The sequence below is a fragment of the Aythya ferina genome, assembly GCF_964211825.1.
Source record: "Aythya ferina genome assembly, chromosome: 7".
Classification (NCBI taxonomy): domain Eukaryota; kingdom Metazoa; phylum Chordata; class Aves; order Anseriformes; family Anatidae; genus Aythya; species Aythya ferina.
The window spans coordinates 17,691,261-17,712,222 of record NC_140302.1 but is presented as its reverse complement, the minus strand read 5'-3'; the positions used below and the strand labels follow the sequence as shown (position 1 = coordinate 17,712,222).

Below are 20,962 nucleotides of genomic sequence, written 5' to 3'. Positions count from 1 at the left end.
AGATGGATGTTGACAGCTGCCTGAACAGCCTGTGCGAAACTCGATTATTTGCCTCCGAGGATGAAGCCTTCCAGACCCGTCCTGCTCCTTGATCTGGAGCGCTGTGTGAGCGCTGCTGAAAGCCTCCCCCGAGCCTCCCGTGCTGCAGAGCCGGGCTGAGTGCCTGTGGCTCGCACCCAGCTCGGACCGGACAAAGGCTTGGGAAAGGGGCCCCAGGCTGTCCCGCTGCGCATGGACTTTGCCTTTTTCCCTGCTGAAACGCGGCGCTGGGCCCTGCCTCGCCGAACCCTGCGAGGGTTGGGGCCAACGGGGAGGCTCGGGGTGTTTGAGAGGCAGGACAGGCTGCAGCCATCCCGAGGGGCAGCCCGGGAGCAGGCTGTGAGCTGCTGGGTGCAGGAGTGCTCCTGGGGCCCTGCTGCAGGCTGGTGTCTCACCAACCCAGGGGCAGACACGCAGCGTTGCTGTCCCAGCTCGCCTGCAGCCCACATCTCCTGAAAGCTGTCCCTCTGGGCAGCCTGGTTCACCTTGGTGCAGGGAGAGCCGGCTCTCCTGAGGGCTTGGTGCTGTCGGGTGAAACTCACGCAGCTCTGTGCCGTTGTCACGGGCAGGCACAGGAGGGGAGGGAAGGGAGGCAGCCTGTGCTGTGCCCCAGTCATGCCTGGGGCTGCAGGTGCCCGGGAGAAGGTACCTGTAACCCTGAAACGATGCCAGCCAGCTGGTGTGTGCAGACGGGCCAGGCTGTCAGCAACACTGCTGCCAAGAAAGAAGGGCTGCGGCCAGGACAGAGCGGCCTGGGGGTGCCGAAACCTTCAGTGCTCCCTCTGCTCTGTGCGGCTCCCCTGAGCCGAGCCCTGCTGTCCGACTGACCCCGCTCTTCTCTCCGCAGGCGCTGTACGGCTCCATCAAGAACGAGAAGCTGCAGTGGGCCATGTGAGCATCCCACAGGGGCCATGGGCTGGGCGGGTGTGGGGTCACCCTGCCGCCGGGGGGGCTTCCTCACCATCCCCCCAGAGCATCAGGGGCCGCATCGGCGGGGTGGATGCTCCTGTGGGGCTGTAGGAGGGGAGCAGGCACACGAGATGGGGATGGGGGTGCCCGGAGAGCAGTGCTGGGCGCTCAGCCCTCTGCCCCCAGCACAGCACCTCGACGGGGACCCTTTAGCTGGGGGCGGGCTGCCTGAGGCCGGCTCCCCGTGGCTGTGGCCATGCCGGGTGTTGCCCCACACCTCGGCAGCGGTGCTCGGGGTCGGAGCGGGCAGCCTGTGGCCGTGCCCGGCGCCCGCACCCTCGCCCACAGCTGCCATCCCCAGCAGCAGGAGCGGCAGCGCGGGCGCTGCGGGGATTAATCAGCCCGGCGGTACCGCCAGCGCTCAGCCAATGCGCTCGGGCTGCTGCCATGGAGACGCCGGCAGATGCTGAGGGGTTTAATTAGCAGTGAGCGGGTACGAGGGAGGGGGGAGGCCGCAGCTCCGGGCTCCCACATCTCCGTGCCGGGGCGGGGGGAGCGGCAGCGATGCAGCCTGCCCGAAGGGCGAGGGGGCATCGGCTGAAGGGAGGCTGTGAGCAGGGTATTGCCACCCCAGCAAGGTGGGCTGCAGAGGTGCCGAGCCCCAGGGCAGTGCTCCTCCACGGCCTGTGGCTCGTCAGGCTGGCCAGCATTAGCCCACCTGGCCTCACTGCCGGGGGCAGGCAGGGACCCCCAGCAGCAGACACCCCCGCACCTCATCCCAGCAGCACTGTGGCTGCCAGCCTAGCGGGGGCACAGAGGCTTGGCCAGGCCGTGGGATGCTCCCCAGTGGTGTGGAAAAACTGCTCAGCCTGGTCTGCTGCGAGCGGGAGGCTTGGTGTTTGCTGTCCCCAGCACGGTAACAAACGCTTCCCCAACCAAATCTGTACCTGGCAGCGATGAGGAGGAGCTGAGGAAGTCCCTTTCGGAGCTGGCTGACCCCAAACCCAAGTCCATCAAGCGCATCAGCAGCTGCAGTAACCCCTTCCTGGACTTCTCCCAGGACTCCAGCATCGCCACCTACAAGCACGGACTGTTAGTGCGCAAGATCCACGCTGATCCTGACTGCAAGAAAAGTAGGTGTTTGCGAGGGGGCTCGGGGCTAGGGGCACCAGGCAGCTCCAGAAATCCTGACAGTGGGAGCGGGGCAAGAGGCACCCTGTGAAATCTCCAGGTAGCTTCAAACCAGCCTCCAGCATCAGCCCCAGCGCCACGTGGAGCAGGCTGTGAGGGGTGTAATTCACCCTGCAGGCTGGGGGGCTGAAGGCTTCCCCCTTCCCACAGAGCTGGGAGGGCAGGGGGATGTGTTGGGCTCCCTGCGGGACAAAGCCCTGCTGTGGGATGCCGAGAGACAGGGAAGGGTGTCCCGTGGTGCTGCAGAAGGTTCGTGCCACAGGTTCTGTGCTGCCAGGCACGTTCCCCATTCCCACTGCAAAATCCTCCCTAAGCCCCGGCCTTCTAATGCCACCTTGATCCGATCAGGCGCTGCTGCCCTCCCAGGCCAGTGTTACCTGGTGGGCAGCACCACGTTGCCCCCACCCCTGGCTGTGCAGGCAGCGAGGTGCCAGCCCCGGGGGGCAGCAGCAGCCCTCTGTGCCCCCCAGCAGCTCCATCTGCCAGCCACGTGCCTGGCACGGGCTCAGGTGTGCGGGGACGGTGCTGGCGTGCTGCCCGTCCCCGGGGTGGGCTGACGTGCGGCGTGGCAGGGGGAGCTGGGGGCAGGGGGAGCTGGGGGCAGGGGGAGCTGGCAGTGCCCTGCCCAGCGCCAGGACTGAGGCCTGGGCTGCTCTCTTCTCCCACAGCGCCCCGAGGGAAGCGCGGCTGGAAGCCCTTCCACGCCATCCTGAAGGGGATGATCCTCTACCTGCAGAAGGTAGGGAGCGAAGGGACTGCCCGCGTACGGGGTCACCTGGGGCTGGGGGCAGTGAGGTGCTGACACGCTGCCCAGCTGCTGGGAAAGGGGGGAAGCCACGGTGCTCCTGTCCCCAAGCCCAGGTACCTGAGTGGTGTGGCACAAGCTGGAGGCAGAGCCCTGCAGCAGCCTGGTGGAGGCCGACCTCTGAGCCTCACTGCCTCTGGGTTGAGGGGTTGCAGCCTCTGGCTGGCTCTGAAGGGCCCTGTGACCTGCAGGAGGAGTACAAGCCGGGGAAGGCACTGGCCGAAGAGGAGCTGAAGAATGCCATTAGCATCCACCACTCGCTCGCCACACGGGCGTCTGACTACAGCAAGAGACCCAATGTCTTCTACCTCAGGACAGCCGACTGGAGGGTCTTCCTCTTCCAAGCACAGTGAGTGCCCCAGCACCCGCGCAGGGCAGCGGGAGCTCACCTGCAGTGGGTGGGATGGGGCTGAGGGCCATGTCCTGGCCCATTTAGAAGGGAGTGGGGTAGAGCCAGGGACCATCAGGGACCACCAGGCTCGTCTCTGGGGCAGGTCCCTTTGGCCTCTGGCAGGACGAGCAGAGCCAAGCCCGCCTGTGCTGGCCTTCCTCCCCAGGAACCCCGAGCAGATGCACTCGTGGATCACGCGCATCAACGTGGTGGCTGCCATGTTCTCTGCGCCCCCCTTCCCCGCCGCCATCGGCTCCCAGAAGAAGTTCAGCCGCCCGCTGCTGCCCAGCTCCTGCACCCGGCTGTCCCAGGTGGGTCCCTCGGCGTGGGGACGAGGCCTTGGGCTGTGGAGACGAGCACGGTCTGCCTGCCCTGAGAGGGGCCAGGACCTTGACAGGACAGCGGGCAGGGGGATTAGCTGGCTCTCGCTTGTGCCACTGCAGTTATTCATAGAGCAGAAAGGATTAAAAAAAAAACAGCCTAGTTTTAGAGGGGATTAAATTCTGCTGTAAGACTGCCTCACGGTGGGCTGGCTGCAGGAGGAGATTTCCCCAAAGGGCTTGTGCTTTGGGCTGCCATGTTTGGAAAGCCAGAGGCAGCACCTGAAACCCGGGCTGGACTTGGAAAAACCACGCCAGCCCTGGCCCCAGCTGGCTGCAGCCAAGGGGTGAGGGGAATGGGGTGCTGATGCCGTGTCACCTGTCCCCAGGACGAGCAGGTGAAGAGCCATGAGACCAAGTTCAAGGCCATGTCAGCGGAGCTGCTGGAGCACCGCTCCTCACTGCCGGAGAAGAAGGTGAAGGGCAAGGAGTACGAGGAGCTGAAGCAGAAGGAGGAGTACCTGGAGTTTGAGGTGAGCTGGGAGAACCCACGGCCCCTGTGCCACCACCACAGGCCCTTGGCCATCACCAGCTGCTGGGGCCCTCTCCTGCCCGTGTAGCTGAACTGCCTTGGCTTCTCCTGGTACTGCTGCCACGCTCTGCCCCCCTCAGCTCCCCACCACGGGTGAGGGGCTCCCAGGGCCGGGGGCTGGATGGGGCGTGCCGCAGGGCTTTCAGCACGCTGTGGGCCCCTGGTGGGAAGCACCAGGGAAGAAAGAGGGCATTACACCTGCAGGATGGGGTGGAGGGGCCGTGAGGAGGATGCCAGCTGGAAGGGCACTGCCCTGCTACCCGCGCTGCTGTCTTTGCCCCCAGAAATCCCGCTACGGCACCTACGCCATGCTGCTGCGGGCCAAGCTGAAGGCAGGCTCCGAGGACCTGGCGGCCTTCGAGTCCACGCTCTTCGACGCAGCAGGCGGTGAGGATGACGGCCTGAAAAAATCCCGCTCCAGCCCCTCGCTCAATGCCGAGCCCTCCAGCACGGGCACCAAGGTGAAGCGCAACGTCTCGGAGCGCGCCAGCCGCCAGCCCCCCGGCCACCCCCAGAAATCGTAAGCCAGGGGCACCAGCCGCCCGCGCTGCAGCTCCCATCCCGCCCCCTGGCACTGGGGTGGGCGCCACGTGCCCGCCGGGACCCTGCATGAGTCCATCCTCTTGGGGCACGCGCTGGGGTGGGGACAGCCTTCCCCAGCTGCTAGCACCAGCCCGCTGGCCCCGTGGCTGGTGAGCGGTGCGGGGCAGGACCGGCCCCAGGCGCTGCCGGCGGGAGCTGCCCCATCAGACTGATTCCTGCCCCTCCTTGTTCTGCGCTTGGCTGCAGACTCCCCTCCAGCCCCCCTGCCTCACGGAGGGGACGGGACTGGAACCTGCCGACTGGGCTACTTTCCGTGCTGTGAGAACCCAACGCAGCGCAGCCAGCGGCTGCTTTCCTCCAGCTCCGCTGTGCCGTGTGGGAAAGCTGGGACTGGGCAGAGAGGAGCCATCCACGCGCCCCATGTGCCAGCCCTGGCCCTGGCCCTGGCCCCTGCCCCATCCCTGAGGGCTGGGGGCTGGGGGGAGCCAGGGCTCCCTCCCTGCTGCCCCAGCTGCTCCCACGCCTCCTGCTTTCTTACAACTTTTGAACGGTTTTTGTGATACAGTTTTGCACTTTTTAGTACCAGATCGAGCTGACCAACAGGGAGTTTTTTGGGGGCTAATTTTGATGCTTTTTGGAACTGTTTAAAAAAAAAAAAACAAACAAACACAAACAAACCCAGCCATTTCCTGTAGACAGTGCACTCTTGGCAGGGGGAGAGAGGTTTTTACATGGCCTTGCGGGGGACACAGAGCCTCCCTAGGCAGCGAGCCCAGCGTCGCTCCTGTGCGTGCTGCTGCGAGCCACCCAGCCTGTGCCCCACCAGCCCGTCCTCACCCGTCCTGCACCAGCAGCCTTCCTGGAGAGAGCCAGCCCTGCAGGCACCGCCGGCTGCGTGCTTGGCAAACATGGGCACAGCCCCAGTCTGAGCATACCCCGTGGCTGCGGTGTGAGGGGTGCACTGTGCCAGTGGGATCAGGGACAGGGGCTTTCCTTCCACTGCCACTGCTCCAAAGCATCGCGAGGGCCTTGGAGGCTGCAGCACTGAGTGCTGGTCCGACGAGCGGGGAGAGCTGTGAGGTCCTGAGCTAGAGGAGGAGCAGTGGCTGCAGCCCATCCTTCAGCCGTGGGGTCTGTCCTTCCCCAGGCTGGCAGCAGGGTGAGCAGGGCTGGAGGGTGCAGGTCAGCAGCGGGTGCTGGTGCTCAGGCGTGGCTGCAGGAGTGCTGAGGGTGCAAGCGGAGGGGTCCAGAGCCAGGGCCAGCAGAAGGGCTGAGGGTAGGGGCTGCAAACACACGCTGTTCCTGGCCGCACGGGACCCGGCTGTTTTCAGCACTGACTTTGCGAATGTGTCAAACTTTTTATTCTGCTCTTTTGAGTCTATTGCAAAAAAAAAAAAAAAAAAAAAAAAGAAAAGAAAAGAAAAGAAAAAAAAGAAAAATCCACCCCTGCCCCAGGCGGCTCGGGGAGGGGGAAAAAAACCTTTGTACAGCTTCTTCTGTCGGTTACTGAAGTAAAACTTGCTCTTCAGTTCCTGCGTGTGCTGTGGTTTTTCCCCCACGGGTGACACTGGGGACAGCCGAGGCTCCAGGGGCTGCTGAGGGGCCCGCAGCCAGGCTGCCCGCCCCGGGGCCACGGGCAGGGCCCTGCCTCGCCGCCTGGCGGCAGAGACACAGCTGGCTGAGGCTAATGGAAACCGCGTCCCTTTATTCACCAGGCCAGGGAGGGACTGTTAAATAAGAGCAGAGAGGGGCCGGGGCAGGCTGCATCCCGCCCCCGAGCGTCCAGGCAGCCGGGGCTGCGGCGTGGGCTCCCAGTCCAGAAGGCACTTGTGTGGGATGGGGTGGGCAGGGCGGGGGGCAGCACGGCCCCCCCGGCCCCTCAGTGCACCTGCTGCTGCTGGCTGTGGGGCAGCTCGCCGGCTGGCACCGGCCCTGGCTTCAGGGCCAGGGCAGGCACCTGCTCCTCCTCCACCGACTCGCTGCCGTAGGCGCTATCCTCCTTGATCTCTGCAAGGCAAGCCCGGGGCGGTCAGGGGGGAGAGGCCGGGGGGGCAGCGGGGCCCTCCCCCCATCCGTGCACCCCCCGTACCTGTGCTCTGCAGCTTCTCCTGCGCCTCGGTTTTGCGCAGCATCCTGACGGCCTTGCGCAGCCCCATGGAGTCCAGCGCCTCCAGCAGCCCCCCCAGGCTGCCCCCGGCCAGCTGCGGGGAGAAAACAGTGAGCGGGGAGGGACGCGGTGGGGCCGGGAGGAGGACGGGGCACCCCGGCCAGGCACTGACCTCGTAGCTGCGCAGCAGGCTGACGCTGGGCGAGGGGGTGTCCTTGTAGGTCTCCACCAGGCTGCAGAGCCCCAGCCGCTTGGCCAGCTCCATCCAGTCGGACCCGCTGCTGTCCTGGTTCAGCAGCTGCTCCAAGCCCTGCAGCGCGTCGTTGTCCAGGGACAGGACGTTCCCTGTGGGGACACACAGCTCCTTCACGCGCTGCCCGTCCCCGCGGCCAGCCCTGGTCCTGCCCTGCAGGGCAGAGGGGCTGCTCACCTGCATGGGGGGCAGCGGGCAGCTCCGCCTCGGGGCCCGGCTGGGAGGCTTGCAGCAGGATGTCCCGCACCTGCGGGACAGACACACGGACATGAGCATCACCCCGAACACCAAACAACACCTCCCAGCTCCCTGGGACGTGGAGGGGCAGCCCCCACCCCACGCTGTGTACCCCATGGAAATGCCCCCACCCCACGCTGTGCCCCCCGTGCACCTTCTGGCTGCGGGTCAGGTCCAGCGGCGTGTGGCAGCGGCGCGGTCGGGGCCCTGTCTCCTCCTGCTCCTGCTCAGGGTCGGGCTGGGGGCTGGGGGCAGGCGGCGTGGCCGGGGACGGCTCCCCCAGCTCCATGCCCACCTCCTGCTCCTCGGGGTCGGCGTCCGTGTCGCTGCTCGCCTCCGACGAGGAGGGGCTGATGGGCTCGTCGTTCTCGTTCAGCACATCGGCCCCTGTGGGCGAGGGGTGGCTGAGTCCCCCCGAACAGGGCAGGGGCTGCTCCCACCACCCGTGGGCAGGAGGGGAGGGTCGGCACCGTACCTGCTTTGAGGAGCAGCTTGGTGAGCGTGGGGGAGCCCAGGCCGGCCGCCAGGTGCAGGGGGGTGTTCCCAGCGAAGGTCCGGCTGTTGACGTCTGCTCCCAGCTATGGAGAAAGGCACGAGGCCGTGAGGATGGGCCCCCCGGCCCTGCTTCCCCAGCCCTGCAGCGAGGAGGCGGCCCCCTACCTTCTTCACCAGGTGTGTGGCCATGTTGAGGTTCTCCATCTCCACGGCCAGGTGCAGCGGGGTCCTCCCGCACTGCATCTCCGTGGCGTTCACGTCCGCCCCCTTCCTGACCAGCAGGTCCAGGCAGGCCGGGCTCTTCGCCTTCACGGCCAGGTGCACGGGCAGGAGGCCTGGGGCAGGGGGAGAGGCTCAGCACCCCGCCAGCCACACCGGGCCCCGTCCCCACCCGGGCCCTTCGTCCCCCAGCCCCGCTCACCGTAGAAGTTGGGCAGGCGCAGCAGGTAGGGGGCAGCCGTACCCAGGTGGGCCAGCAGCGTCCTCACCATCTCTTCGTCGCCCGTGTGGAGCGCCAGGTGCAGCAGGGAATTGCCGTAGCGGTCCAGCAAGGTGGGGTCTGCACGGGCTTGCAGCAGGAGCTGCACCACCTGGGGCTGCTTGGTGATGACGGCCAAGTGCAGCGGCGTCTGCGGACAGGGGCAGCCGTCACCAGGGCTGGTCCCATCTCGGCACCCCTCACACACAGCCGGGGCAGTGGGCAGCAGCCCCCAGCACCTGGATGCAGGCACCAGCCCTGGATAGGGGAGACCCCCCCCTCAGCCCTCCTCCGCAAAAAGCCCCGTACCTGCTGCAGGTTGTTGGTGATGTTGATGATCTGAGGGCTGGGGATGCTCACGACCACGTCGATCAGCTGCTTGATCACAGCCGTCTGCTCATGGATAATAGCAAGGTGCAAAGGCCTGCAGGGAGAGAGGACGGCCTTTGTCCCAGCTCCGTGTCCCCAGGGCCTCCCCACCAGCTGCTGCCCCCAGCCCTGTAATGGCACCCCCGGGGCTGGGCTCTGACGGCCAGCACGGTTCGTGCTGTCCCACCCGTGTGCCCCTCGCCCCGCACACTCACGTGTCCCCGTTCTCGTCCTGCGAGGCAGCCAGGTGCCTCTGGACAGCCAGCAGCATGCGGGGGTCTGCCGTGACCGAGTAGTCGAGCAGGGCGTGAGCGTTGCGGCGCGCCAGGGCCAGCATCCAGAGGTGGCAGACCTGGGCTGCAGCATGAAGCGGGACATCAGCACCGGGCACCCCCGCCAGCCGCCTCCCTGGGCATGGCCTCTGCCCCAGGGCAGGTCTCCCAGCCCCTTCTCTGCTCCTACCGTGCTTCTGCAGCTCCTTGCAGTATATGCTCTCCGTAGGCACCTGCCTGTCGCCCTCGTCCCCATCCACGCTGGGGGCCTTCATCTGCACGCCACCCTGGTACCCGCCCACGGGGTGCGGGCCGGTCGAGTAGATGCTGTTGTATGTCAGCCCGGGCGAGTAGGGGAAGCTGAGGTTCCCACCTGCAGGGCAGGGGGGCAGGTCAGGGTCAGGGTCAGGGTCAGGGTCAGGGTCAGGGTTAGGCTGGTGGAGCGGGGAGCAGGGATTCCTGACTCACCTCCTCCTGATCCAAAGCCCCCGGCGCCGCCGCCAGCTCCCCCCATGTGCGAGCCCCCACCAAAGTGCTGGGGAAACTGGGGCAGGACTTTCTTGCGCTTCCTCTCCACCTCCTCCTTATCTGCAGGGAGAGACCAGGGAGGTTCAGGGCCGGGGGGAGAACACCCGGCCCGGTGCTGAGAGCACCCACCCCTCGGCGCTCACCTTCCACCACGGGGTAGTAGGTGAACTGCTTCGAGTCGCTCACATCCCCCCCTCGCTTCCGCTTCAGCTGCAGGAAGACGGTGACGGGACGGTCGATCTTGGGCTTGTGGTAGGGGGGCGTGCGGAAGACGATGGCGTACTGCGGGCAGCAAAGAGGGACGTTGGCCCCGCTCCTGCCTGGAGCCAGTGACGGGGCTACCTCATGGGGCACCCACCCGCCCGGGGGCACGACCGGAGCCCCCCCATCTCCCCGCACCTGCTTGTGCACGTCCGTGGGGGAGAAGTCCCCGAAGGCCTGCCAGCCGTTCTCGTCATCCTCGTAGAAGCGCACCTCAATGTCATCTGGGGGGGGGAAAGGGGCCTGGCACCGCCTGTCTCACTGCCTGGCGGCGCTCCGGGTACACGGCCACGCAGCCTGGCCACCTCGGGGCCCTGGGGCTGGGACCGATTCCGCCTCAGCCCCTGCAGGGTGTCGCAGCTGGAGGGGACGCCTTTACCTTTCTGGACCTTGTCGCACAGCAAGTAGACCTCATCCCCGCCCCGCACCGAGCCGGCCGTCTTATCCATCCGCGAGATCTTCAGGTTGGAAGCTCCGGGGGACTCTGCAGAGCAAAGAGGCGTTGGCAGCCCCCGTGGTGTCAGAGCAACCACGACCTCCCCACCTATCCTGCCCTGTCCCCTGCCCGCTGCACTGGGGGTCCCAGGGGCCGGGCTGGCCAAAACAGAGCTGTTCACCCCTTGTCACTGTGCTACAATGAGAGCCAAGCCACCCAGGGATGGATGGCAGAGCCACATCCATCAGCCCAACACGGCACCCACGCAGCCCACCCCTCTACACCCCGCCAGCAGGAGCTGGCCCTGCACTCACTGCTGTCGTGGATGGGGTCCGAGATGACGGGCTGCAGGGCCAGCGTGAAGTTCCCGCTGCTGTCACGAAGGTAGGCGGTGAAGCGCAACCGCACGATGCTGAGGTCCATCACCTTCTTCAGCTCCTTCGCCTCCAGCTCGATCTCTCGCAGCTCGGCTTCTGCCGGGCCGGGGGGAGATGCCGTCAGACCCCGTGCCCAGCCCAGCCCCACAGCTGCCACCCCACAGCAGGTCCCCGCTCCCCGTGGTCCCACGCAGCCCCAGGCTGCCCCCACCTGTCAGCAGGCTATTCTTGTTGCGGATCTTCTGCTGCTTCAGCTTTTCCTTCATGATCTCCATCATGTTCTTCTTGGTGACGTGCAGCACTCCCAGGTTGCTGAACCTGGCGGAGACGAGCCCGCTGTCATCGCACAGCCGGCCCTGGGGCACGCGGCTCACCGAGGGCTGGCAGAGCTCAGCACAGGGCAGCGGGACAGCAGCAGCTCAATGCGTGCAGGGCAAAGAGGAGCCGTCACCGCGGGGAGGAGAGGAGCCCAGAGCAGAGGGCTCTGCAGGTGACCAGCCCAGAGTGGGGAGCTGAGAGGGCTGGAGGGCAGAGGGATGCACATGGGACCAGGCTGAGCCAGCAGCAGGGGTTGGATTTATGGGACCTACAAGGGACTTTGTGTGCAGCAACAGAGCGCACACAGCTCCTGCCCCTCCTGTCCCACTCCAGCAGGAGATCTGAGGAAAACACCCTTTCTTCCCCAAACCAGGCTGCTCAGGCTACAGCAGCGCTGGGGCACACAGCAGCTGGGCCAGCCATGAGCCTGCCTGCTCCAGCCTCTGCCACCAGCTGGGCAGGAGCCCCCCGACAGGGCTACGGAGCAGGAGGCCGCCCCCGCCCACCGGGTCCCCTCCGCACGTACTGAGCAGTCATGTCCTTGGGTCCCACGATGGCCACGCAGTTGCCAGCCTCGTTGCACTGCTTGCCCACCAGGCTGTGGGCGTGCACGCGGGGAGGGTCGCTGTGTGTCACCAGGTCCACCTCGATCCGGGCCATCCCTATGTAGTTGCAGATCTGCGGGGAGAAGGGAGATGAAGCACGCTACAAGCACCAGTGCTGGGGCTTCTCAATACCCGTTAACATCCTCCCTTCCAGGCACCCCTCCCGGTCCCTGTGTGCACCCCAAAGCCCCGCTCCCCCCAGCACTCACCTTGACGGTGGGGTACGTCTTGCGCCCCTTCTCGCTGGACGCTCCCGGCAGCCCGCCGTGTGACGGCCCCTCGCAGCCATACCGAAATCGGAAGCCCCGCTGTGGAAGCACGGAGGGGGTCAGACCGACGGCGCTGGGGTGTGCCCCTGGCGCTCTGCCTGCCCCTGCCCGGGTCGCATCCTTACCTGCTTCGGCTGCTCGATGATGATGAGGTAGGGGCCTTCTACTGGAGGACAGAGAGGAGAGGCACGGGTGAGAAGCACGGGGCAACCAGCACGTGTGCGCTCCCAGTGCCGATGCTGGAGGTACTGGGACGGTGCTGGCAGCGAGGTGACCCCTGTCTGTCCCACGGGGGTCCCCAGGGCCCCCAGCCCCTGGCTGGGAGCAGCCATCAGGATGCCCTGGCACTCGGGGACCCTCAGCACAGCCCCAGCTCAGCTCCCTGGCAGCAGGGCCAGGCTGACCAGCCCCATCCCAGCGCGGGGCAGGGATTCCCAGCCAGCCCACGTCGGGGACATGGGGTGCACGGCGCTGCTGGGAAGCACCCGGCGTGAGTCAGCCCGCCGGGAAACCCCGCTGCACGGCCGGGGACCCCGGGGGGACACGTCCCTTACCCGTCTGCATCAGGGGCTCCTTCTGCTCCATCATGTGGGTGCCGAAATTGAAGTCGTCGTAGTCGATCCCATCCAGGCACTGGGCGAGGGGAGGGGAGCGTGAGCCCAGGGGGCTGCAGCCCGCGGGGGGACACAGACCCCGGCACCCTCCCCACCGAGCGGGGCGTGCGGGCGCACAACCCCTATCCCCAACCCCCCCCCGCGTCCCGCTGTGACCCCGGGACGGACAAACAGACAGCGGGGCGGACAGACAGCGGGACAGCACCCCGTCCCCGGGCAGCGCTCACTCACGGGCTGGAAGTGCTCGTCCATGGCGGCGCGGGGCCGGGCTGCGGGCAGAGCGGGCGCGGAGCGGGGCCGGGCGCAGGAAGGCGCCGCCGCTCCGGAAAGTCCCCAGAAACCCCGCCGGGCCGGGAAATGACGGCCCCGCGCGTCACCGCCCCGCCCAGCGGCACCGGCACGGCTCGGAGCGGCTCGGCCCGGCACCGGCTCCCGGCCCCCGACGGCCGTCCCGGGAGCCCGGGGCTGCTCCGTGCCCTGCCGAGGCGGCCGCGCTGTTAGTGCCGGCCCTGCCCCGGCCCCGGCCCCGGCCCGTCCCGACGGGGCGCCCCGCGAGTCCCCAGCCCCAGGCGGGAGCTGGCCCCAAAGCGCTGCCCCGAGGGGTCCCCCCCAGCCCGGGGGTACACGGGCAGGCAGCGGGGTGAGCTCTGCCGCTGCTCCGCACCCAGTCCCCGCTCACATCACAGCCCCTGCACCCGTCCCATCGAGGCTGCAGGCTGTCCGCCGGCCTCGTCCCCATCCCCGCTTTCCCCTCCGGCCGCCCCGCAGCCCCCCGAGGGAGCATCTCCCCTACAGCAGCACCCGCAGCCCCCCAGCCCCCCACTCACCGCGGAGGAAGAGGCAGGCCTCAGCAGCCCGTCCAGCCCCAGCATGGCCATGGGGACTGCCAGGCACGGGGCCGCCGGGGTCGGGGTCTGCCCGGCAGCGGGAAAGCACCGGAGGCTTCTAGCGAAGGGGCAGGATCAGAGCGGAGCGGGGCACGCTCTCTTTCTCCACATTCCTTTTCCTCACTGAGCAGTGGAAAATTAAAAGAAAAAAAAAAAAAAAAAAAAACGTATCTTACTCCGCTGTGCCCTCGTACCATGAATTTCTGAAGCAGTGGTTGCCGCAGGTCCCGCTCAGGGGATTTTGGGTGTGTGGGAGAAGAGGGGAAGGAAGGGGATTGTTCAGCTCGTGAGTGACTCATATTCTTCAGAAGCTGAAAAGAGCTTTTTCAAGGAGATTTTCCAGCCGCTCGAGCCCTCCAAAGGGGCTGCCCTGAGGCCCTGGGCCTGAGATTTTCCCCATGGCTGCAAGAGTGCAGCTGAGCTCCAGCAGCTCCTGCCCATGGCATGGGGCCAAGGCAGCAGCTCGGCCCAGGGTGCAGGGGCTGAGGAAGCCAGAACCTCATTGCAAAGCAAGGGGAAAACTTCCCCAGGCTGTTCCCAAGGCCTGGGAGCACAGACATGACCCGGTGCAGGCCAGCGGGAAGCACCACGCGCTGCCTGCTGCCCAGATCCCACCCGGACACCCTCAGCCCACTTCCAGATCTGTTGATGCAGATGTCACAGAGAGGTGAAAGAGGGGACAAATGTCCTTCACCAGTGTGCCAGGAGGAGCCCCTCTAACCCTAAACACCAAGCCCCTTCGGGGGAACCCCAAGGCAAACCCTCGAGATGAACACACCGTGGCTCCTGCACACAGCCGCTCTCCTTTCTCCCGCGCCCTCAGCCCCATCCCTCGAGGGGGTTTTGCAGCTCGCTCATCTCTGCCCTGCACACTTCCACTTGTTGCAGCAAACAGCGTGACTCAGGAACGTCACGGGGTCATGCCTGCCTGTCCCCAGCCTGCGCTGGGTCTCGCTCGGGAGCCGTCTGTCCCTGTGCCCTGTGCCTGCAGGCTGCCGTGCCGGAGGAAGCACACCTTGCTCGCCGAGCGGAGCTGGAGGGGCACCGCTGTTTCCTTGTTCCTGGAAGAGCCCGCGGCAACGCAGCGCTGCTCTGAGATAAGTGCTGCCTCCTGAGCTTGGCAGGGTGCCTTCAGGCCCCCAGGACAAGCAAGGAGAGGCTGCTTTTCACCTGGGGGCACAGCACACTGCGTTTCTACCCCCTGCACATCTCACAGGATAACCCACCTCCCCCTCCTGTTCCCCCTGGCACACCTCTGGACCCTGGGCTCACATCCACCATCACCCACACGCTGCAGGCTCCCCTTGCTGGGCTGATTCCCCCACGTCTCCACGTTCCTATGACTCGGGATGGATTTTGCAGGCATCGCTGCCCCGAGCAGCACCGGCCCCTTGCCGGTCGGATGGTGCAGCCCGCTGCCGAGCTGGCTCCTGGTGCCAGGCTGCCCCCACGAAGGGCCAGCTGCTGGCAAGCGCAGCGGGTTACAGCCCTGCTTCATGCCTGCAGCTCCCCGAACGTGACCCAGCGATGCCGGTGCTGTTTTCTTTTCTCCCTTGACAGCCAGCTGACTCGCAGAGCTGGTGCCCTGCAGGCACCAGGGAAACATCCGTCTGGCTGGCTGCACCAGGACTGTTTAGCAGCCACGGGAAAGGGCCCTCCAGAAACACACGAGGCAGCAGGATCATGCCCCAGCCACCCACCCGGCTGCTCCTCTCTAACACTATTCCCTGTGCATTTTGTTTCCCCAGGAGCCTCCTAATGCCTGCAAATTACAGCCTTAAATTCCCAAGCCTGCTTTCTGCTCAGTTCCTGGGCCCTGCTCCACCACAGCTACTTGTTAGCAACTGTGTGGCTGACAAGGCTGCGGGGTCTTTCTTGCAGGGACCTGGTTCAGAGACCTGTCCTGGAAATCCATCCCCTGACCCATACGAGTGGCAGGGACGAATCCCCTCTCCCCGCAGCCCTCCCAGCCTTCCAGCAGCCCGCCCTGGCGCGCCAAACCACTCGTATCTCTGTGCACGTATCTCTGTGCCTTTCCTCCCATCGCTGCTATCAAGTTCGTTCTGGCAAACCCCAGCCACCCACTGATCTTCTGTGTTTCTCCTCCAGGGGCCCATAAATCAGCTGCTTTGTTGTGTTATGAACCATCTGCTCCACTCGGGCGCCTGCACATCCTCCAAAACCCCCTCTGGGTGCCGGCGGGGCCCTCGCTGCCCCTGTCCCCGTGCTCCCACACCGCCCGTGGCACCGCTGCCGCTCCGGCCGTGGGGCAGAGCCATGGGGCTGCCCCACGCACCGGCACCCTCCTGGCACTGCAGTCGGGGATCGGGGCCACAGGGGCACGGGTAGAGGAAAGCCAGCCCCGGCCGCCCTCTCCCCAGCATCGCGCTCACCCTCCCCAGCACCTCCAACCTCCCCCTGCTCCCCCTAACCCTAACCAAACCCTGACCCTGACCCTGACCAACCCTACCCCTAACCCCGCCTGCCCCCCGGGGGTCCCGCAGGCCCTCCTCCCCCTCCCCGTGCCCCTTTCTTACCCCTACCCCCGCCGCTCGGCTCCGGCCCCAGCCCCGCTCGGCGCCGCTCCCGCCGCTGCCCGGGAAAGTCCCGGCCCGGCCCCGCCCCCCGGGGCTTCCCGGCCCTCGCCGCGCCCCGCCCGGCCCCGCGCACCGGGGGGCTCCGGGGGGCACCGGGGGGCACCGGGGGCGGCCCCGCAGCGCGCTCCGTGGCTGTGCAGTCCCCTCACGGCGTGGTTGGGCTTTTCTGCGAGTTTTGAACACCTGTTATGTGTAACAGCCAGCACGCTCCTCGTGCACCCACCGGGTTCGCACGGGTGGGCAGCTCGGGGGGCACAACCCGCGCACAGCAGCGATGCCCCTCGCGAGGGACAAGGGAACAGCTCTGTGTGTGTATACACATCTATCCGTATATATACGTAGCTCTATGTACACTCGCACGCACTCACTCACCGCCCTCCCCGCTCCCACCAGCCTCCAGGACGGGCTCACACCAGCGGGGTGCTCCCCCCGCATGATTGTCTCCGACAGCCAAGGACGCAGAGGGGACAACCCCGGCCCCAGCAGCCCTTGGGGGGCAGCCCCTGTTCCCCGGGGGCTGCGGGCTGCTGGAGGAGCCCGGCTGCAGCTCCTGGATCAGGGGGGCACGTACCAAGCACCGTGTGTGCACGCACACGCACGTGCACCCCGAGGCACGCGGGGTCTGGGAGACATTCGGGGTGGGGAGCAGCTGGCAGGGCCCCACTCGCTGGTCCCCACCGTCAGCCGGCCTCCCGTCGGGTCACACCATGGCCAGCCCCTCCGCGCCGTGGATGCAGGCCGTGCCGGGCAGGCTGCTCTCGCCTTTGTAACTTTTGGGGGCCCGGCTGGCTTTCAGCAGCACCAGGAAGGTGTCCGTGGAGATGGCCCCGAACTCGAAGGTGAAGGTGCCGTAGAAGACCAGGACGTCGATGATGAACATCCACTCGCACAGCGCGGCCACGTGCTGCAGCACGAAGCTCTCCTGGATGAAGAACACACCGCCTGAGCACATCCCGGTCAAGGAAAGCACGGCCGGCCCCCAGCCACCCCAAGGAGGACTGCAGGTTGTGTGTCATAGGCTATAGGTAACTCAGATGGACTTTGCATTGCCCAGGGCCCAAAATACCCTTTAAAAAAAAAAAAAAGTTGTCCCTTCTGCTTTGCAAGGTGCGTAGCTGAGGCTATGAAGGGCCAACCTGCTCCCACAGCCCACCCCAACACCTGAGGGTGGTGGCAGCCAGGCCAGGGCCACCGTAACCTGCCCGCCCCAGTGCCCTCCCCACAGCTGGCAGGGCAGGGAAAAGGATACTGAAGACGAGGGTGATGAAGGCCACGGCGGTGAGGATGCTACGCAGGTGTCCCGTCCAGTAATGCCCGCGGGTTTTGGCCATGCGGTAGGTGAGGACGGACTGCAGGAAGACGAACAGCATGCTGGTGGGGAAGGCCACCCCCGCTCCGATGTAGTGCAGCACCTTGGCGTGGTCCACCTGCGGGCACAGGCCGTCAGCTCGCGGCTCCGCGGGGCCACCAAGGGGGTAGCCAGCGCCACCCCGGCCCTGCCCAGCGCTGCGGAAAGCAGCAGGCAGGTGCTGCAATGTTTGCTTTCTGAGATAAGTGCTAAACCCAAACCGGCTGCTTCATCCGGGCCCGAAACGATGAGTGTGCAAATAAAACATGCAGGGGAAGCGCGGTGCCTGGTGGGGTGGAGGCGTGCACGAAACGACACAACGACCCCAAATCCTGCCACCGCCTGAGCTCCTCCAACCTCCGTGTCAGCCCCATGTTACCCTGCTGCCGAAACCAGCCCCGGCCCCGGGGAGAAGCCTCACCTGGAAGTTGCCGACCATGGTGAGGCCGGCGGCGCAGAGCCAGCCAGTGGCCAGCCCCAGCGTGTTGAGCAGCGACGGCCCCACGCGCTCCAGGACGTGGGCGTACCTCAGCAGCCCCACCAGGATGACTGCGGGACGGAGACACAGCGCCCATCACACACGGCTGGATGGAGACCCCCCAGCCCCAGGCCCACCCCTGCCCACCGCTGTGCCTGCAGCACCCCAGGGCCCCGCTCCCTGCCCGGCACTAGGCCGAGCGCCCCGTCCCGCTCCCTCAGCACCACACACTTACCCATGAAGGAGCCCAGGCTGCAGATGAGGCTGAAGAAGCAGCTCTCGGGAGGCAGGGTGCCACACTTGCTGTGGGGACAAGGCACGGCAGGGGCAGCCCTCAGCGGGGGGCACCAGGGTGCGGGACCCTCCCCAGGGCCCGCTCCTGGACACCCCGAGCACCCGCTGCTCGTCCCCATCCCTCCCCGGGGCTGCCCTCCGCCGCTCCATGCCCCCGGGGAGGAGAGGGGCTGGGTTCGGCCCGGCCCCCAGCCCACCCACCAGCTCCTCACCTCACGAGGGGGATGTGATCCAGCGTGCAGCAGGAGCCGGGGCCATCCACGCCACACGACTGGTTGTAATTCCTGCGGGGAGCAAAGGGACGGGCTGGGGGGGCCTGCAGCCGGGCAGCACCGTCCCCGGGGGGGACATCACGCCCTGGGTGCCCATCGGGAGCCCCGGGGCAGGAGCAGGAACACGCAGCTCCCAGCCCTGGCAGCGCGGGTGGAGCCGGGCACACAGCCACCGGCAGCTCCAGGCTTGCAGGGAACGTGGCACCTGGGTGGGAAACGGGTCCCAGGGGCACGGGCACCCCGCAGCGCCCACCCAGGCTGGCCCCAGGGCCTCTTCATGTGCCCCTCGTCCCCTCCATGCCACCACCGGGCTGCTGCCACAGGGAGGGATGGCTCCTCTTTTGGGGGACAGGGGGGGCCAGGCCACACGGCGACACCCCTGTGTTGGAAAGGGGGCTGTGCTGCCCCAGGGGAGGCAGGGCTGCCCGGAGCACACGCGGGAAGGAAGGGAGGAAATCCCCAGCGGTCTGGCTGCTGGCCGGTGTCCCTGAGCCCTCCCAAGTGGCCCGAGGCACCTGGGTGGCCTCAGCAGCAGCGTCACCACCCCTGGGGCACCACCACACAGCACCAGCCTGCGGGACCATCGTGAGGGAGCGGTGCTGTTGTCCCCAACCCCTGGCGGTGGGGCACAGCAGGGGTGAGGCTGAGGACATGGTGCGAGGAAGGTGACAGGACGGTCAGAGCCGTGACACCCAGGGAAGCTGCCCTGGCTCTCCCAGCACCCGATCACAGAAGGGTTTTTGGGTGTCCTGCAAGAGCCCATCACCTGTCACTGCAGCATCACCCACGCACCCCTGGCTGGCACGGCCCAGGGTACCCCCACCCGGCAGCCACAGAGCCAAAGGCACCTGGTGGAGCCGAGCCGTCGGCTGCCTCCAGTGAAGCGGCTCAGCAATCGCACGGTTAAGCAGGACTTTTCGGGAAGGGCTGGGCTGGTCTCTGCTGTTTTTTCAGTCTCCTCGTTTACTGGTGGCTTTGTTTTCCAACCGCGAAACCCGAGCAAGGCGTGGAGCCCCACGGCCTCCTCAAGGGCTGCTCTTGTGGTGTTGTTTGGTTTGGGATTTTTCTATTTTTTTTAAAGCAAGCAGCCCAAAGTTTGGAAGCATTATTCATCATTAACGTCTGTTTATGCCACAGAGACAACGCCGACAAACACATTCTTCCCAGGACAGAATAATCCATCAGACAGGAAATGGCAGCGGGTTGTTTTTTCTTGTTTTTTTTTTTTTTACCCTCCTTCAAACACTCCAGCAAGAATTGAGCTAACATGGATTTTCTGGGCAGATTTTTTATGAGACGCAAGAAGCCAAGAGTCATGCAGAAGAAATTCCTGAGAGCGCGGACAGCTCTTCCCTCCCAGCCCGGGGCACAGCCGGGTGCCGCCGCACAGCCCTGCTGGCACTGCCAGGGCCCAGGGTTCAAGTCTCCAGCTAGCGAGTCCCGGCCTTTTCCACGGAGACACTCGGCCCTCTGTAATTCCCTGACCACTTATTTTTGGATTTTTTCCGTGCTTAGCGTTTACTCAATGGCCCCCTTCTCCCTGGGTGCCGTGCGTGAGCTCACCGGAGCGGTGGTGACCGCACACGAGCTGCTGGGGGGGGGTGGATGTAGCTCTGCTCGGCTCTGCTCAGCTCTGCTCGGCTCTGCCATCCCCAAGGCTCCGCAGACGCGGGGCCCAATCCCGCCGGCAGCTCGCCCCTACGAGGCTTTGCTCCCCCAAACCACCCGCGGATGAAGGACAAGGGGTTAGGCACGGAGCGGTACCCGCTGCCAGCGGGGTGCTTACGGGGGGTCCCGCCGCCCTGCCCGCCCCCAGCACCTTACCAGTTGTGCACGGGGCAGATGTGGTTGTTGGAGAGCGCCATGGCGTACCTGGGGGAGATGACAGCGGGCGTTACACGGTGTCTGCGGGATGGGGGCACGGTGGGGGCTGCCCTCACCCCATCCCATCCCATCCCATCCCATCCCATCCCATCCCATCCCATCCCATCCCATCCCATCCCATCCCATCCCATCCCATCCCATCCCCTCTGTGCCCACTGCCCCCGGGCAGGGGCTGCGCTGCCTCCCCCAGCACCGGGGGCTCCTTGTGCCGCCGGGGCCGCCCTCGGGCAGCCGGCCGGGCAGGGGTCGGTGCGCGGAGCCCCCCGGCGCTACTCACACGATCCACATGCCGGTGATGGTGAATGCGGGCAGCGTGACGGGCAGGATCCCCCAGGCGGGCATGGCGGGGCCGGGCATGCCCCTGCGGGCTAGCGGCGGGCGGCGGGGCCGCCGGGGGAGCCTCCCCGCTGCCTCCTGCTGCCGGGCCGCCGGGCCCAGCTCCCCATGGGCAGCGCCCGCCGCGGGGCCGGGGCCGGGGCCGGGGCCGGGGGACGGGCCGGGACGGGACGGGCCGGGACGGGCCGGGAGGGACGCGCCGGCTCCGCCCCGGGGCAGGGGGGGTCCCGCTCGGCGCAGGGCCCGCCCCGCCCGGCGGGGAGCGCGGCTCGCCCGGCACGGCCCGGCCCCGGGCGCCACGTGGCGGCGGCCCCGCGGGGCACCGGGACGGGCAGCGGCTGGGGGTCCCGGCCGGGTCCCCCCCGTGCCCCCGGCAGCGCCCCGGGTGGCAGGACCCGGCCCCGCCAGGAGCACCCCGCTTCGCCGGGCACCCAGCGCGGCTGCCACCCCCCAGCCC

At 66.8% G+C, this 20,962-nt stretch overlaps 3 protein-coding genes across 7 annotated transcripts in view; 1 reads left to right on the top strand and 2 right to left on the bottom strand.

The window, feature by feature from the left end:
* PSD (pleckstrin and Sec7 domain containing) overlaps window positions 1-6,318 on the top strand; it is a 29,005-nt gene extending 22,687 nt beyond the window's left edge. For both annotated transcript variants that reach the window (XM_084526038.1, XM_084526039.1), the window contains exons 10-16: window positions 887-930; window positions 1,903-2,081; window positions 2,808-2,878; window positions 3,136-3,293; window positions 3,502-3,646; window positions 4,045-4,188; window positions 4,532-6,318. In XM_084526038.1, coding sequence (XP_084382164.1) covers window positions 887-930; window positions 1,903-2,081; window positions 2,808-2,878; window positions 3,136-3,293; window positions 3,502-3,646; window positions 4,045-4,188; window positions 4,532-4,771 — 981 coding nt within the window. In that variant the 3' untranslated portion in view covers window positions 4,772-6,318. The remainder of the gene's footprint in view (window positions 1-886; window positions 931-1,902; window positions 2,082-2,807; window positions 2,879-3,135; window positions 3,294-3,501; window positions 3,647-4,044; window positions 4,189-4,531) is intronic.
* On the bottom strand, window positions 5,272-15,923 carry NFKB2 (nuclear factor kappa B subunit 2). 4 transcript variants are annotated; one of them, XM_084526040.1, is made up of 23 exons: window positions 15,834-15,923; window positions 13,237-13,419; window positions 12,350-12,428; window positions 11,921-11,961; window positions 11,736-11,834; window positions 11,448-11,599; window positions 10,815-10,921; window positions 10,541-10,699; window positions 10,170-10,274; window positions 9,929-10,014; window positions 9,673-9,811; window positions 9,470-9,589; window positions 9,192-9,374; window positions 8,945-9,086; window positions 8,670-8,784; window positions 8,304-8,511; window positions 8,048-8,217; window positions 7,863-7,965; window positions 7,542-7,774; window positions 7,328-7,397; window positions 7,070-7,242; window positions 6,880-6,991; window positions 5,272-6,797 (listed from the first exon to the last, which is right to left on the bottom strand). In XM_084526040.1, exons 2-23 carry the CDS (start codon window positions 13,285-13,287, stop codon window positions 6,670-6,672), a joined length of 2,775 nt encoding a protein of 924 aa, XP_084382166.1. In that variant the 5' UTR covers window positions 13,288-13,419; window positions 15,834-15,923; the 3' UTR covers window positions 5,272-6,669. The 4 variants fall into 4 exon arrangements, with proteins under 4 accessions (XP_084382166.1, XP_084382167.1, XP_084382168.1 ...); XM_084526041.1 differs by having other exon boundaries at window positions 11,921-11,958; XM_084526042.1 differs by lacking the exons at window positions 13,237-13,419; window positions 15,834-15,923 and adding an exon at window positions 12,641-12,737.
* A 277-nt stretch (window positions 15,924-16,200) lies between these two features.
* TMEM150A (transmembrane protein 150A) lies at window positions 16,201-20,703 on the bottom strand. Its single transcript, XM_084526065.1, has 7 exons — window positions 20,447-20,703; window positions 20,110-20,157; window positions 18,226-18,297; window positions 17,955-18,022; window positions 17,663-17,790; window positions 17,143-17,320; window positions 16,201-16,835 (listed from the first exon to the last, which is right to left on the bottom strand). The coding sequence occupies exons 1-7, from the start codon at window positions 20,524-20,526 to the stop codon at window positions 16,594-16,596; spliced, it is 816 nt and encodes a 271-aa protein (XP_084382191.1). The 5' UTR covers window positions 20,527-20,703; the 3' UTR covers window positions 16,201-16,593.
* Between the last annotated feature and the right edge of the window lie 259 nt (window positions 20,704-20,962).

Excerpts from the sequence above, each read along its gene's own strand:
- NFKB2 (XM_084526040.1), bottom strand. The coding sequence starts at position 13,287 with ATGGCCATGCTGGGGCTGGACGGGCTGCTGAGGCCTGCCTCTTCCTCC. Across the intron at positions 7,966-8,047 it reads CCACACACCTGGTGAAGAAG|CTGGGAGCAGACGTCAACAG; the intron begins GTAGGGGGCCGC and ends CTTTCTCCATAG. Across the intron at positions 6,798-6,879 it reads GGAGAAGCTGCAGAGCACAG|AGATCAAGGAGGATAGCGCC; the intron begins GTACGGGGGGTG and ends CTTGCCTTGCAG.
- TMEM150A (XM_084526065.1), bottom strand. The coding sequence starts at position 20,526 with ATGCCCGGCCCCGCCATGCCCGCCTGGGGGATCCTGCCCGTCACGCTG. Across the intron at positions 17,791-17,954 it reads CAGCCTGGGCTCCTTCATGG|TCATCCTGGTGGGGCTGCTG; the intron begins GTAAGTGTGTGG and ends TCCGTCCCGCAG. Across the intron at positions 17,321-17,662 it reads CCATGGTCGGCAACTTCCAG|GTGGACCACGCCAAGGTGCT; the intron begins GTGAGGCTTCTC and ends CTGTGCCCGCAG.